Source organism: Pristis pectinata, chromosome 25, assembly GCF_009764475.1.
Source record: "Pristis pectinata isolate sPriPec2 chromosome 25, sPriPec2.1.pri, whole genome shotgun sequence".
NCBI lineage: Eukaryota > Metazoa > Chordata > Chondrichthyes > Rhinopristiformes > Pristidae > Pristis > Pristis pectinata.
In genome coordinates this window covers 32,744,067-32,760,053 of record NC_067429.1, presented here as the reverse complement: position 1 = coordinate 32,760,053, position 15,987 = coordinate 32,744,067, and the positions used below count along the sequence as shown (strand labels likewise).

At 51.0% G+C, this 15,987-nt stretch overlaps 1 protein-coding gene across 2 annotated transcripts in view; it reads left to right on the top strand.

Moving 5' to 3' along the window:
* Positions 1-6,019: 6,019 nt before the first annotated feature.
* LOC127582872 (1-phosphatidylinositol 4,5-bisphosphate phosphodiesterase delta-3-like) overlaps positions 6,020-15,987 on the top strand; it is a 113,715-nt gene continuing 103,747 nt past the window's right edge. The window contains exon 1 of one of the 2 annotated variants that reach the window (XM_052038490.1): positions 6,020-6,689. In XM_052038490.1, the coding sequence (XP_051894450.1) occupies positions 6,476-6,689 (214 nt within the window). In that variant the 5' untranslated portion in view covers positions 6,020-6,475. The remainder of the gene's footprint in view (positions 6,690-15,987) is intronic. The other variant, XM_052038489.1, reaches the window with a different exon arrangement.

Here is a 15,987-nt window from a genome sequence, read left to right as displayed (position 1 = left end):
TAAACCCAAAGGGTTTCTACAGGTATATTAAGAGCAAAAGGATAGTAAGAGACAGAATTGGTCCCCTAGAAGATCAAAGTGGTCGTATATGTGTGCAGCCTCAGGAGGTGGGGGAGGTCTTAAACAGTTTTTTTGCATCAGTATTTACTCAGTAAACTGGCAGAGTGGATATGGAAGGAAGGGAAACAAGCACTAGTGTCATGGAACATAAAGAGATTAAAAAGGAGGAGGTACTTGATGCTTTACAGCGAATAAAGGGAGATAAATCCCTAGGGCCTGACAAGATAGTTCCTCGGACCTTGAGAGAGACTAGTGTAGAAATTGCAGGGGCCCTGGCAGATATATTTAAAATGTCCTTAGCCACAGGTGCGGTGCCAGAGGACTGGAGGATAGCTCATGTTGTCCATTGTTTAAGAAAGGCTCGAAGAGTAAACCAGGTAATTACAGGCCAGTGAGCCTGACATCAGTAGTGGGTAAATTATTGGAAGGTGTTCTGAGGGATAGGACATATAAGTTTTTGGACAGCCAAGGGTTGATTAAGGATAGTCAGCATGGCTTTGTGCGTGGTAGATCATGTTTAACGAATCTTGTGGAGTTTTTTGAGGAGGTCACTAAGAAAGTAGCTGAGGGTAAGGCTGTGGATGTTGTCTACATGGACTTTAGTAAGGCCTTTGACAAGGTCCCACATGGGAGATTAGTTCAGAAGGTTCAGTCAATTGAGAATCATGGACTGATTAGGGACAGCCAGCATGGCTTTGTGAAGGGAAGATCTTGCCTCACAAGCCTGATAGAGTTCTTTGAGGAGGTGACCAGGAAGATTGACGAGGGCAGTGCGGTGGATGTGGTTTACATGGATTTTAGTAAGGCGTTTGATAAGGTTTCTCATGGTAGGCTTCTTCAGAAGGTCGGAGGCCAAGGGATCCAAGGAAGCTTGGCTGTGTGGATTAGGAATTGGCTCGCATGTAGAAAGCAGAGGGTTGTGGTGGAAGGAAGGCCCTCGGATTGGAAGGCAGTGACTAGTGGTGTCCCACAGGGATCGGTTCTGGGACCTCTACTTTTTGTGATATTTATAGATGACTTAGATGAGGGGGTGGAGGGCTGGGTTAGTAAGTTTGCAGACGACACTAAGATAGGCGGTGTTGTGGATAGTGTGGAGGGCTGTCAGAGCTTACAGAGGGATATTGATAGGATGCAGAGCTGGGCTGACAAGTGGCAGATGGAGTTCAATCCGGAGAAGTGTGAGGTGGTACACTTTGGAAGGACAAACTCCAGGGCAGAGTACTGGGTAAACGGCAAGGTACTTGGCAGTGTGGAGGAGCAGAGGGATCTGGGGGTTCATATTCACAGTTCATTGAAAGTTGCCTCACAGGTGGAAAGAGCAGTTAAGAAGGCCAATGGGATGTTGGCTTTCATAAATCGCGGGATTGAGTTTAAGAGCCACGAGGTGATGATGCAGCTTTACAAAACTCTAGTCAGGCCACACTTAGAATACTGTGTTCAGTTCTGGTCGCCTCATTATAGGAAGGATGTGGAGGCATTGGAGAGGGTGCAGAGGAGATTTACCAGGATGCTGCCTGGATTGGAGAGTATTGAATATGAGGAGAGGCTTAAGGTGCTAGGGCTTTATTCACTGGAAAGGAGGAAGATGAGAGGAGACATGATAGAGGTATATAAAATATTGAGAGGAATAGATAGAGTAGACAGTCAGCGCCTCCTTCCCAGGGCACCAATGCTCAAGACGAGAGGTCATGGCTTTAAGGTTATGGGTGGGATGTTCAGGGGAGATGTCAGAGGGAGGTTTTTCACCCAAAGAGTGGTTGGTGCATGGAATGCACTGCCTGGGGTGGTGGTGGAGGCAGATACATTGAACAGGTTCAAGAGCTTGTTGGATAGGCATATGGAGGAATGTGAGATAGAGGGATATGCAGGAGGAAGGGGTTAGGTAGTGTGAGGGTGGTCTGATGGACGGCACAACATGGTGGGCCAAAGGGCCTGTTTTGTGCTGTATGGTTCTATGGTTCTACGGTATCCATGGAAAGGTTGTAAACTGGATTCAAAATTGGCTGAGTGGGAGAAGACAGAGAGTGGTTGTGGATGGTTTTTTCTCAGATTGGAGGCCTGTGACTAGTGGTGTGCCTCAGGGATCTGTGCTGGGGCCATTGTTGTTTGTTGTATGTATCAATGATCTAGACGACAATGTGGTAAATTGGATTAGTAAGTTTGCGGATGACACTAAGATTGGAGGTGTAGTGGGCAGCGAGGGAGGCTTTCAAAGCTTGCAGAGGGATCTGGACCAAATGGAAAAATGGTCCAGAAAATGGCAGATGGAATTTAATGCAGACAAGTGTGAGGTGTTGCATTTTGGAAGGACAAATCAAGGGAGGACATACACAGTAAATGGTAGGGCACTGAGGAGTGCGGAGGAACAAAGGGATCTGGGAGTTCAGATACATAATTCCCTGAAAGTAGAGTCACAGGTAGACAGGGTTGTAAAAAAGGCTTTTGGCATCCTGGCATTTATAAATCAAAGTATTGAGTATAGGAGTTGGAATGTTTTGGTGAGGTTGTATAAGTCATTGGTGAGACCAAATTTAGAATATTGTGTGCAGTTCTGGTCATTAAACTACAGGAAGGATGTCAGTAAGATAGAAAGAGTGCAGAGGAGATTTACTAGAATGTTGCCGGGTCTTCAGGAGTTGAGTTACAGGGAAAGACTGAGCATGTTAGGACTTTATTCCTTGGAGCGGAGAAGAATGAGGGGAGATATGATCGAGGTTTATAAAATGATGAGGGGCATAGACAGGGTTAATGCAAGTAGGCTCTTTCCACCTAGATTAGGAGAGATAAGTACAAGAGGACATGGCTTTAGGGTGAAATGGGAAAGGTTTAGGGGGAACATTAGAAGGAACTTCTTCACTCAAAGAGTGGTGCGAGTGTGGAACGGGCTGCCATCTGATGTGGTAAATGCGGGCTCGCTCTTAACTTTTAAGAGTAAATTGGATAGATACATGGACAAGAGGTCTGGAGGGGTATGGGCTGGGGGCAGGTAAATGGGACTAGCAGAATAATGTTTCAGCACAGACTAGAAGGACCAAATGGCCTATTTTCTGTGCTGTAGTTTTCTATGGTTCTATCTATGGTTTCCAGGATTATCTGTATTTCCCTTCTTGAATAATGGGACAACGTTATTCAAGAAACTCCTTTAAGCAACATCTCCTTTAAACTTTCCCCTCTCACTTCAACACTATGCCCTCTGCAATTTGACATCTTCATTGTGGGGAACAGACTGACTACATCCCCTGATTATGGCTCATCATTTTATAAACTGGTTGCAGAACTAGCAGAATAATGTTTCGGCACAGACTAGAAGGGCTAAATGGCCTGTTTTCTGTGCTGTAGTTTTTTCTATGGTTTCTATGGTTTCTAACTCCTCCGCAGTGCCCTGCAAAGTTACATCTGAGTGTTCCCACTTTAACACTCCATGTCTCCTTATCCCCTGCAGAAAAGGCCAACGTTCCATTCGCCTTCCTTATTAATTGCTTTTCTTGCGCACTAGCATTCTGTGTTTCGCGTGCTAGGACCCCAGATCCCTTTACACTGCAACATTTCACCGCCTCACTCCATTCATATTTGCTTTTTCAATTTTCCTTTGTGAATAACCTCACATTTCTCATGTTAGTTCTTGCGTCTCACATAAACAGCCTGCATAGTGTCCACCTCACAACTTGCTAACTCACCTGTCCTTGCATCATCTGCAAAGCCGACTGCAGTACACTTGGCCGTGCCTCCCGGTCATCAGTTCAGGTTGTAGACAGCTGAGGAGCCAGCACTGACCCCTCACGTGTCACCTCACTTATTGACCGACTGCCAGAATTGCCCCTCTGGTCATGACTCACTCTCTTCTGTTAGTTAACCACTCCTCCCTCCATGCCATTACCCCCCATGCTGTGTGCTCTTATCTTGAGCAGTAATCTTTTATGTGGTGTCTTCAGACAATCCAAATACAGAGTCATCGAGTTCTACCACAGAGAAACAGGCCCTTCAGCCCATGGTATCTATGCTGACCACCCATTTACCAGCGTATGGTCCGTAGCCTTCTATCCCTTAGTTATTTAAGTGCTTGTCTGCATACTTCTCATATGTTTTGAGAGTACCTGCCTCTACTACCCTCTTAGGCAGTGTGTTCAGGATTCCAACCACCCTTTGGGTGAAAAACTTCCTCTTCAAATCCCCAGTAAACCTCTTGCCCTGTGCCCTACTCCCATGCACTCTTGTTTTCAGTACCTCTGCTAAGGGGAAAGGTTTTGCACTGTCCATGGCTCATGATTTTGAATCCCTCCATCAGTTCCCCTCAGTCCCCTCCACAAATCCAGCGTGTCCAACCTGTAACCAGAATTCTCCATCCCAGTCAACATCCTGGTGGATCTGCTCTGCACTCTCTCCATCAGAGCAGGAGTTGACAGCCTGACCCCTCAAGCCTGCCCTCATCATCGCTTCTGTGTCAGTTCCTCAGCCCCAATTCCACAATCTTTTGAAAATTGACAGACTTCACCTTTACATCCCCCAACTATCCGGCCTCCACAACATTCGGCGTCAGAGAATTCCAGAGATTCGCCACCCTCTGTGAGAAGAACTTCCTGTGCATGCCCATTTTAGATGACCTAATCTTGTACAATGTCCCATCACTCGAGACTCTCCCACATCTCAACATCCACCTGTCATGCCCCACACACATGTTTCAATAAGATCACCCCTCATTCTTGTCAACACCAAAAAATACAGATCTAATGTTGTTTTAGCCGCTTAGAACAATCCTCCCGTACCTGGAGGTAGCCTGGTGAGTGTCTTTTGAGCTGCAATGCCAGTAGATCTTTTCTCAAAGAGGCCAGACTGTGCAGGGTTCTCCAGCTGTGGCCCCACCGGAATCCCACACACTGTAACAACACTTCCCTGTTTTCAAACTCCAACCTTCTTGCAATAAAGACCAAGCTGCCATCTGCCTTTCTGCGCCTGCTGGTTGTCCTTGGCGATTCATGCACCAAACAACAAGATCCCTCTGTATTTCACTCAGTGATGATCTTTCTCCGTTTAGAGAACGGTGTGCCTTTAGGTTCTTCTTGCCGAGGTGTATGTCCTCACACAGTCCTTTATTAAACCCCATTTTGAGGCCTGAGGCTTGGTATGGCCCGGGACCGCAAGAAACTGCAGAGAGTTGTGGACACAGCTCAGCACATCACAGAAACCAGCCTCCCCTCCATGGACTCTTTACCTTTTGCTGCCTTGGTGAAGCAGCCAGCATAATCAAAGACCCCACCCACCCGGGTCATTCTCTCTTCTCTCCTCTTCCATCAAGCAGAAGATACAGGAGGGCACGTACCACCAGACTTAAGGACAGCTTCTACCCCACAGTGATGACTATTGAATGGTTCCCTTATACAATGAGATGGATTCTGACCTCACAATCTACCTTGTTGTGACCTTGCACCTTATTGTCTACCTGCACTGCACTTCCCTGTAGCTGTGACACTTTCCTCTGTGTTCTGTTATTGTTTTTACCCTGTACCACCTGGATGCACTCTGTACTACCTCAATGCACTGTGTAATGAATTGATCTGTACGATCAGTATGCAAGACCAGTTTTTCACTGTACCTCGGTACAAGTGACAATAATAAACCAATACCACTTGCCAAGTTCTCACTCTCCATCCTGCTGTCGAGGGCAACATACCCTCCCTCCTACTTGGCCACCCGACACTCTGCCCCTCCACCAGTCTCCATCATCAATAAGTGAGGGCCAAGAACCGATCCTGCGGTACAATCATCTCCTTCCACCAATCTTTTTGAACCTTTCAAGAAGCCAGGGGGTAGATTACCATCCACTATCTCTGCAGCAACTGCCCTTGGTTCTGAATGCCCCAGCCAAGGGTGCTGAGGACCGGGACTGGCCATTAGAAAGGGCCGAGAGGCCGTGGGGATGTCACGAAGATGATGCGAGTACAGGAATGAGTGTCAAATGGTGCCGAGGAGCAGGGCTGATGTCAGGAACAGGCGGCACAGGTCACAGTGCTCTCAACAACCGGGCGGTCAGCACAACGAGTCACCCAGCGAGCAAGGGACGGTCGGCACCGCAGGCTGAGGAGCTGATCACTGTGGACGGGTCACTCGGGGTACTGAGGGCCGGGACTGTTGGGAAGGGTGCTGAGGTCAGCTGTCGCCACAGGAGGAGTTAGTGGCATTCAGTCCTGAGGAGGAGATGGTCACAGGAGGTGATTCCGGGAGTGAAATGGAGCCTGAGACAGAAGTGAACGCGGGGCTGATTCCCACAGGGTCCTGAGGCCAGGAGCCGCTGACGGGGATCTGTTCTGTGCAGTGGTGTTCGCAGCAGCCTGCCTGCCCTGCCTGAGTGAGGCAATCCAGTAAACACCGTCAATCCGAGCCCTGGGCTGCCTCCAGCCCTCCCCTGCGCTGGGATCACATGGGCCGCTCTGACAGCGGGCGGGTGGGGGGAAGGAGCCGAGGCTCGGGCTGCCGTCGGGACCGGACAGAACGGGACAGGCTGAGGGCGGCCGGGCCGGGACACGGGATCCGCCGCTCCGACATCACGATGGGCACCAGGTCCAGAGGTTTGCAGCCCCGGCAGCTGGAGCCGGACGGCAAGGAGCTCGCCCTGAACGCCTTCAGGAGAGTGGGTAAGGGGGGGAGAGTGGGTAAGGGGGGGGGGGGGAGATAGGGTGGGGTGAGGGAAAAGGGGTGGGGTTGGGGGTGGGGGTGGGGGTGCGGATCGGGGGCTGCGGAGACCCGGCGCTCTCCTCGCACCGCGCTACAACTCTGACTAAATAAGGAGCGGGGACTGAGTGCGGGGGTTCATTGGTGCAGCGTCCCGGGGTGGGGTCACCGACCCACCGTCCGCCCGGGGCCCGGGTCTGTCCCGCCGTCTCCCCGGGGTCTGTCCCGCCGTCCGCCCGGGGTCCGGAGACTGTCCCGCCGTCCGGCCGGGGCCTGTCCCACCGTCGGCCTAGGGCCCGGGGTCTGTCCCGCCTTCTCCCCGGGGTCCAGGGACTGAACCGCCGTCGGGAAGCTCACGTTGACTCCCCTCGGGTTAGCTGGTCTCGGGAGCCGCCGCTCCTCGTCCCGTCTCCGGGGAGGGATGTCGGGGAGGTCCCTGGGGACGGATGTTGGGGTTTCACTGAGCAGGGATGTCGGGGGGTCCCGGGGAGGGATGTCGGGGGGGTCCCGGGAGGGATGAGCTGTCGGCAGCCGTTCCCGGGTGTCGGTCAGGGGGTGAGGCGGCTGTCACGGGCGGGATGAGCGGAACCGTCCGGGACGGGGCCACGACATGTGTCCCCAGCAGCAAGTCAGGGCGGCTCCCTCTCCTGTACCTCGGGGCTGGTGTCTCCGTTAAAAAACCGCCACCAGCTCCGGGAAAATGCGAAGTTTGAGCGGACGCAGAATGTAGCTTCCCAGCACCGGACGCGAGCGTGGATGAGGGAGCGTCGGCAGAGGTTTCACGTTGTGTCGGGGTTATGGCGATGGTACAATCTGTGCCTGATAGGGGTACGGACTGTTGATGTGGTCTGAATAGGACGGGTCGGGGGGTGTTGGTGTGGTGGGGTGCAGTGAGCTGAGAAAGGGGATGTAGAGGTAAACGCAGAATGACGGGCTGAATGGCCAGCTTCTCCGCTGCACATTTTATACCAACACTGCTGCTTCTGAAAATGACGGGCGGGGACTCAGTCTCTGTCTCAGCCTCAGTGAGTGTCGGCGGGTGTATCCCGGCTCCACGGGGAGGGTTGACGTGATTCACAACTCCCTTTGTCATCATGTAACCTCCAAGAGCCTCCACACTCTGCTCCAGTTGGGGTAGACCAACAGTCTGTGACATGACTGGGGCTTGAGCGCCGTCACCCAGCGAGCAGCTGACACCGCCCATCTGTCAAGCACCGTGGTAGAGCAGAACCGAGCACTCCCGTTTTATCTGCTTGTTGCTGTCCAGTTGGTTCCCAATAGCAGAGCAGAAATAAAATATGACTTTTCTTTAAATAGTTCTCGGTGTTCAAAATAATTTATTGATTGTAAAACGCTGTTGAAGTGCAGTCACTGCTGTAAAGTGGGAGATGCGGCAGCTGGATGGAGGATCATTGTTGGCCGAGACCTCTGCTCTTGGAGGCACTGGTGTGGGACTTGAGGAGGCAGGAGTGTGGGTGGATGGGAGGGCGACTGGAGGAGGGAGGGAGGGAGGGAGGGAGGGAGGGAGAGAGTGGAGAGAGGGAGGGAGAGAGGGAGGGAGAGAGGGAGGGAGGGAGAGAGAGAGAGAGGGAGAGAGAGAGGGAGGGAGGGAGGGAGAGAGGGAGGGAGAGAGGGAGGGAGGGAGAGAGGGAGAGAGTGGAGAGAGGGAGAGAGGGAGGGAGGGAGGAGGGAGGGAGGGAGGGAGAGAGGGAGAGAGGGAGGGAGGGAGGGAGGGAGAGAGGGAGGGAGGGAGAGAGGGAGGGAGAGAGGGAGGGAGAGAGGGAGGGAGGGAGGGAGAGAGGGAGAGAGGGAGGGAGAGAGGGAGGGAGGGAGGGAGAGAGAGAGGGAGGGAGGGAGGGAGAGAGAGAGGGAGGGAGAGAGGAGGAGAGAGAGAGGGAGGCAGAGAGGAGGGGGAGAGAGAGGGAGGGAGAGGGTGGGAGAGAGAGAGGGAGAGAGGGAGAGAGGGGGAGCAAAAATGGGGAGGGAGGGAGGGAGGGAGAGTGGGAGGGAGGGAGAGAGAGAGGGAGGGAGAGAGGGAGGGAGAGAGGGAGGGAGGGAGGGAGGGAGGGAGAGAGGGAGAGAGGGAGGGAGAGAGGGAGGGAGAGAGGGAGGGAGGGAGGGAGGGAGAGAGGGAGGGAGGGAGGGAGGGAGAGAGGGAGGGAGGGAGGGAGAGAGGGAGGGAGGGAGGGAGAGAGGGAGAGAGGGAGAGAGTGGAGAGGGAGAGAGTGGAGAGCTGCCATGCAGCAAAAATCGGGCTTTGATGGAGAACCAGCTCACGTGTTGTGGCTGTAACTCCCGGCCAGCTGAGCTCAGTGTTCCGTCTGGAGGAGGCAAGTGGCCCAACAGGGACATCAAGATCACGAACGTGACTCAAAATCGGGCGTTCGAACCGAGCTGACTTCTTTCAGGTCCATTAACTCTTGGCAACAGTTTGGGATGAGTTGAGTAGAAGCGCTGTCTCTGGAAGTCACTCCGGAGCTTGGGTGGAAACTGGTTCCGAACATTAATAAGCATGAACATCAATTAGTAAAGGGCAATGTTAAAATAACTAATTATACTTAGAGAATATGGATTGTCTACTGATCTACTTTTTGTTTTGTTCTATGTTAGTGACGTTATCTGTTTTACATATACACTTATTTCTTATCTATAAACTATGACAGAAGGAATTTGTCAACTGATCGACACTGGTAATTATTCTGAAGTCATCGCTCACTGCTGTTGAGAACAGAGGGATGTGGGGACACAGGCTCGGGGGACAGTGAAGTAGCCCTTCAGGTTGATAAAATAGTAAATAACCCCAATAGCATTGAGATTTTGTCACAGGAGGCAGTGACTATGTAAAAAAAAGTGTAAAATCAGCCCAGTTCAGGTGACTGAACTTTGATGATTCACCCTTTTGATGGTCACACGTGTAGTGTGGCTCCTTACAGTCAGGGTGACCCGGGGCTGGGGCTCCAGTCTGCCCGGCTTGGGTGCCCGGTTTTGGAGTCTGACGGAAGGTTACATGGAGAACTCCACATTAGAGGTGGTCACCCTGCAGCTTAAGGATGGATGGGTGACCACTAAGGAGAGGAAGGGAGGCTGGCAGGGAGTCAGGGAAACCTTGGAGGGTATCTCCCTTCCAAACCATTTCTCTGGGTTGGAAAATAGTGGGGTAAATGTATCGCTGAGGAGTCCATCCAGAGCCAAGATCCCAGCACCAGGGCTGGCTCCGCTGTACAAGGGGCAAGGGGAATAGTGGTGGCAGCAGTGAGGGCAACATACAGGCACTTCTGCCCCTGTGGGTGTAATCCAGGATGGCGTGTTGTCTCCCTGGCACCAGGGTCAAGAATGTCACAGGATGGGTGCAGGACATTGTAAAGGGGGAGGGTAAACAGCCAGAGGTTGTGGTTCACATTGGTGCTAATAACAGGGGTAAGGAGAGGGACGGGGTCCCGCACCATGAATTTAGGGGGCAAAGCTGCAGGAGAGAGAGCAGGACCTTGCAGGCCAGTGAACTCCAGGTTACTTCCAGTGCTACATGCTGGTGGGTTTGGGAACAGAAGGATGGTGGAATGAATGTGAGGCTAAAGAGATGGCGTAAGAGGGGGAGGCTTTAGATTTCTGGATCACTGGGACCTTTCCGGGAAGGTGGGACCTATATGACCTAAATGAGTTGCCCCTGAATCACATGTTCAATATCTTTACAGGGAGGTTTGCTTGTGCTGTTGGGGAGGCTGAAACTGATTTACCAGGGAATTGGACACAGATTAGGTGTACAGTTGTGGGGGAGGTGCAGTCAGTTATAGAAGGAAAATCACGTCAGGCCAGCAGGCAGAGCAGACAGGAGCATGATAAGGCAGGCGGGAGGAGTCTAAGGCTGAACTGCGTCTATTTTAAAGCAAGTTTCTGGTCAGGCAGATGAACTAACAGCATCGATCAGCATGTGGCAATATGATATTGGTGCAATCACAGGCAGGAAAGAAGGAGGGATATGTAATCTTCAGGCATCTCAGGGGAAGGGAAGAGGAGGGGGAACTGCAACACTGATCACTGCAGTAATGAGGGAGGGTATCAGATAATAATCTTCAAGAGAGGCCAGATGGGTAGAGCTTAGGAGCAAAGAGGAGGTGGTAACTGGGCTGGGAATGTACGACAGGCCTCTTTACAGTCAGCAGGAGAAAGAGGAGCACATATAGAGACAAAACAGACAGAAGTAAGGGTAACAGGGATATAGTAGTCAAGGATTTCCACTTCCTCAACAGAACTGGGATTCCTGGGTGTGAAATGTGTGTGGAGGGTTGATTTTTAAAGTGCATCCTGGAGAGCTTCTTGAGCCGGTAACTAGATGGTCCTACTGGAGAAGGGGGAATTCCTGGACATAATCTTAGGGAATGTAGCCAGGCAAGTCATTGGTGGGAGAGCATTGTGGAATTAGTGCCCGGAACTTTGTAAGTTTCAAGGTGATTACAGAAAGGAATAAGATTGGTTTAGAAATTAAGGTCCTGATTGGGGAAAGGCCATTTTCAATATCATTGAATGGGACGTGGCAAAAGTGGGCTGGGAGCAGCAGCTTGTAGGTATGTCTACACCAGACATGGGAGTCATCAAACATGAAATAATGAGAGGTCAAGGTCAGCATTCCGACCAGGCCTAGTCCAAGAAACACTGGATGTCAAAGGTTACTGAGGGCTGGATAAGGAGAAAAAGGAAGCATTTGCGGCTGAAAAGACAGGATAACAGTAAGTGTAAAGGTCTGCATGAAAACAAAATCAGGAGAGAACAGGAAAAATCACTGCTGGCCTAAGGATAATTCCAAAGCATTTTACACTGGGTGCAAGAAGGTAGCCAGGGAAGAAATAGGGCCCATTAGAGACCAAAATGGCAGTCGGTGTCTGAAGCCAGAAGACGTAGAAGAGAACTGCACAGGACAGGCTCTTCGGCCCACAATGTCTGTGTCAACCATGGTGCTAAATGAAAGTCATCCCTCCTGCCTGCACATGATCCACATCCCTCCATTCCCTGCCTGTTCACGTGTTTGTCTAAATGCCTCTTAAACGCCTCTGTCGATTCTGCTCCCACTACTTCCTCTAGCAGTGCATTCCAGGCAGCCACCACTCTCGGCGTAAAAACCTTGACCCGCACATCTCCCTTATATTTTCCCCTCTCACGTTAAAGCAATGCCCTCTAGTATTTGACATCTGTACCCTAGGAAGGAGGCTCTCACTGCCTACCCTATCTCTGCCTCTCATATTTTTGTAAACTTCTATGAGGTCTCCCCTCAGCCTCCACCGTTCCAGAGAAAACAACCTAATTCTGTCCGACCTCTCCTTAAAGCTCATACCCTGTACTCCAGTTAACATCCTGGTGAACCTCTTCTGCATCCTGTCCAATACCTCCACATCCTTACTGAACACAATACTCCAAATGCAGCCAAACCAAAGTTTTATACAGCTACAATGTGACTTTCCTGACTCTTAGATTCAGTGCCCCGACTGATGAAGCAAGTATGCTGTACACCCTCTTTACCACCTTATGTAGTTTTGTTGCCACTTTCAGGGAGCTATGGACGTGCACCCACAATCCCTCTGTATATCTATGCTGTTACGTTCCCCTTACATTTGACCTAGAGTCATAGAATTATACAGCACGGAGACAGGCCCTTCAGCCCAACTCATCCATGCTGACCAAGACGCCCATCTAAGGTAGTCCCATTTGCTCACGTTTGGCCCATATCCCCCTGAAAGGCCTCTGCAACTTCTTCCCTACTCTCCCACAATGTCTGAGGATGTACTTGGTCAGACCCTGGGCATTTATCCATCTTAATGTGCTTTAGGACTGCCAATACCACCTCTTTGGTAATTAATATATGGTCCAAGGCTTCACAACACATTTGCCTGAATTCCTTGGCTTCCGTGATCTTCGCCACAGCAAAAACTGATGAGAAATATTAAAATCCTCACCCGTCTCCTGTGGCTCCACACGTAGACAGCCTTACTGATCTTTAAGGGGACCTATTGTCTCCCGAGCTACCTCTTTACTCTTAATATACCTGTAGAATCTCTTGGGACTTTCCTTAACCTTGCCTGCCAGAACCATCTCACATCCTCTTTTTGCCCTCCTGATTTCCCTCTTAAGTGTACTCCTACGCTTCGTATATTCATCGAGGGACTTGCTTGATGCCGGCTGCCTAAACCTGATGTATGCCTCCTTTTTCCTGACCAGAGCCTCGATATCTCTCATAAACCAAGGTTCCCTAAACCTGCCAGCCTTGCCCTTCACCCTAACAGGAACAGGCTGTCCCTGAGCTCTTGATATCGCACTTTTAAATTCCTCCCACTTGCCAGCTGTCCTTTTACCTGCAAACTGTCTCACCTAATCAACCCGTGCAAGTTCCTACCTAATGCCTCAAAAAATTGTCCCTGTCCTGACTTAAGGCCTTAACTTGTGGACCAGTCCTATCTTTCTCCATGGCTATTTTAAATCAAATAGATTTATGGTCACTGGACCCAAAGTGCTCCCCCACTGACACCAGTCACTTGCCCAGCCTCATTTCCCCAAGAGGAGGTCTGTGTTGCCCCTCTCTCGTAGGGCCCTCTATATTAAAGAAACTTTCTTGGACACTTCTAACAAATTCCACACCATCCAAGTCCTTTGCACTATGGGTGTCCCAGCCAAAAGTAGGGAAGTTAAAAGCTCCCACTAATGCTGCCCTATCAAACTCATAGCTATCTGCAATCTCCTTACATATCTGCTCTACTAATTCCCGCTGACCATTGGGGGGCCTATAATATAGTGCCATCAGAGTGACCCCTCCCTGTCGTTGTTTCTTAGTCACTGTTGTTATGCCCTCCCTCATCAGAAAAGGCATCTCCCCCCTCCTCACTTCCCTGTACCCCTGTCATGTCTGCAGCAGCTGTATCCTGGAACACCGAGCTTCTATACAGTTAAATAGCATGACCCTTAGGAGCAGTGATGTACATTTACTGTGCACTTTCCTCTTTTATTTGACCTCTGAAGTGCAACATCTCACACTTGTCTGAATTAAATTCCATCTGCCATTTCACTGCCCATATTTCCAGCTGATCTATATCCCACTGTATCATTTGACGATCTTCCTCATTATCCACAATTTCATCAATTTTCATGTCTGTAAATTTACTAACCACCCGTCAGATCAGATCTTTATTAGTCACATGTACATCGAAACACACAGTGAAATGCACCTTTTGTGTAGAGTGTTCTGGGGGCAGCCCGCAAGTGTCGCCACGCTTCCGCCGTCAACATAGCACGCCCACATCTTCCTAACATGTACGTCTTTGGAATGTGGGATGAAACCGGAGCACCCGGAGGAAACCCATGCAGACATGGGGAGAACGTACAAACTCCTTACAGACAGTGGCCGGAATTGAACCGGGTTACTGGCGCTGTAATAGCGTTTACACTAACCGCTACACTACCGTACCTGCCGTCCGAAAAATGAGGGAATCCTGGGCAAAGTAGTGGGGGGAACGGGTGGGGGAACACTGGAGGCAGAGAAAATGGGCTGGGGGGGGAGCTCTCAGAGATCAACCCGGGGAGACGACAGAGCAGACCCCTGAGGGCGGAGAGGGAGAGGAGAGCGCTCGGGGGGAGGGATGAGGAGATCAGGGAGGGGATTCACTAAGGAGGAGTGGATCAGGAGGAAGCAGGACAGGAGAGGGGGTGATGAGAGCAAAGGTTTGGGTGGGAGGGGAGAACAAGAGTAGGGTGAGGGAGGAGAAGGGAAGAGGGGAAAGGATGTGAACAGAGGAATAGGTGAGAGGGGTGGTGGGAGGGGCAAACCCTGGGGGAGAGGGGTGGGGAGTGGTGAGGACAGGCGGGAGTGTTTGGGACACTGGTGGGGAGGGGTGGGGAGTGTTTTGGACACCGGTGAGGAGGGGGTGGGGAGTGTTTGGGCACCGGTGGGGAGGGGGTGGGGAGTGTTTTGGACACCGGTGAGGAGGGGGTGGGGAGTGTTTTGGGCACCAGTGGGAGAGGGGTGGGGAAAGGTTTGTAATCTATGTCAATGATTTAAACCCAAACACACGGTTGACAGCAGGGAGAATTCTTTAGACGAGGAGATTGAAATAGTCCGGTCAGCTGGACGGACAGGTGCCGAAGGAATGCGGTCCGGAGAAGTGCAAACTAATGCATTTGGCGAGGTGCAGTAAGGTGAAGGGGCCGTGAATGTGAGCACACAGTGAACGTAAGCACACAGTAAATGTGAGCACACAGTGAATGTGAGCACACAGTAACGTGAGCACACAGTAAATGTGAGCACACCGTGAATGTGAGCACACTGACATGACAGGTGTGGAGCTTCAGGGAGACTGAGTTTGCTTCTACAGATCTGTGGAGGGAGCAGGTTGGGTCAAAAAGGTGATTACAAATACATACAGAATGACTTATTTTCTTAACGTGGGCATAGAATACGAGTGCAGGGAGGTTATGTTAGGACTGTATACAACACAGTTGTGGCCCTAACGGAGACTGGTTGCGAGAGGGACAGGACGGGCAGCTCAACGTTCCTGGGTTTCGATGTTTTAGACGAGATGGGAGGGAGGTGAAAGGGGTGGAGGAGTGAGGGAAGAGGAGTGGAGGAGTTGCATTGCTGATCAGGGAGAATGTCACCGCTGCTGTCAGAGGGCACGTACTGGAGGGCTCACCCACTGAGGCGTTATGGGGAGAGCTCAGGAATAAGGAAGATGCAATAGCTCCATCAGCCACCCGGAGAAAGAGGAACAGGTATGTGGACAGGTTATGGAAGGATGGAAAAGCAACAGGGTTGTCACAGTGGGCGACCTGAACTTCCCCAGTATTGACTGGGACTTCCTTAGAGCAGGAGGCTGTGGTGCATCGGGCACAATAAGGATAAGTCTTGACCTCGCAGGAAAGTACTGGACTGGGGGAGGGCAGATTACGTCATCATTAGACAGGAGCTGGGGAGGCGGGGAGTTAATTGGGAGCAACTGTTATCAGGCAAGTCCACATCTGACATGTGGGGGTTGTTCACAGACCAGCTGATCAGAGCTCAGGACGGCACGATGCAGTAAGGAGGAAGGACAAGGATGGCAGGGAAAGGGGACCCTGGATGTCGAGAGAGGTGGTGAATTTAGTTAAAAAGGAAAAGGAAGTATATGTAAGGGTTAGGAAGCTAAAATCAGACCTGGTCCTTGAGGATTTTAAGGACAGCAGGAAAGAACTCAAGCAAGGATTAGGGAGGCCAAAAGGGGCCATGAAATATCCTTGGCAAGTAGG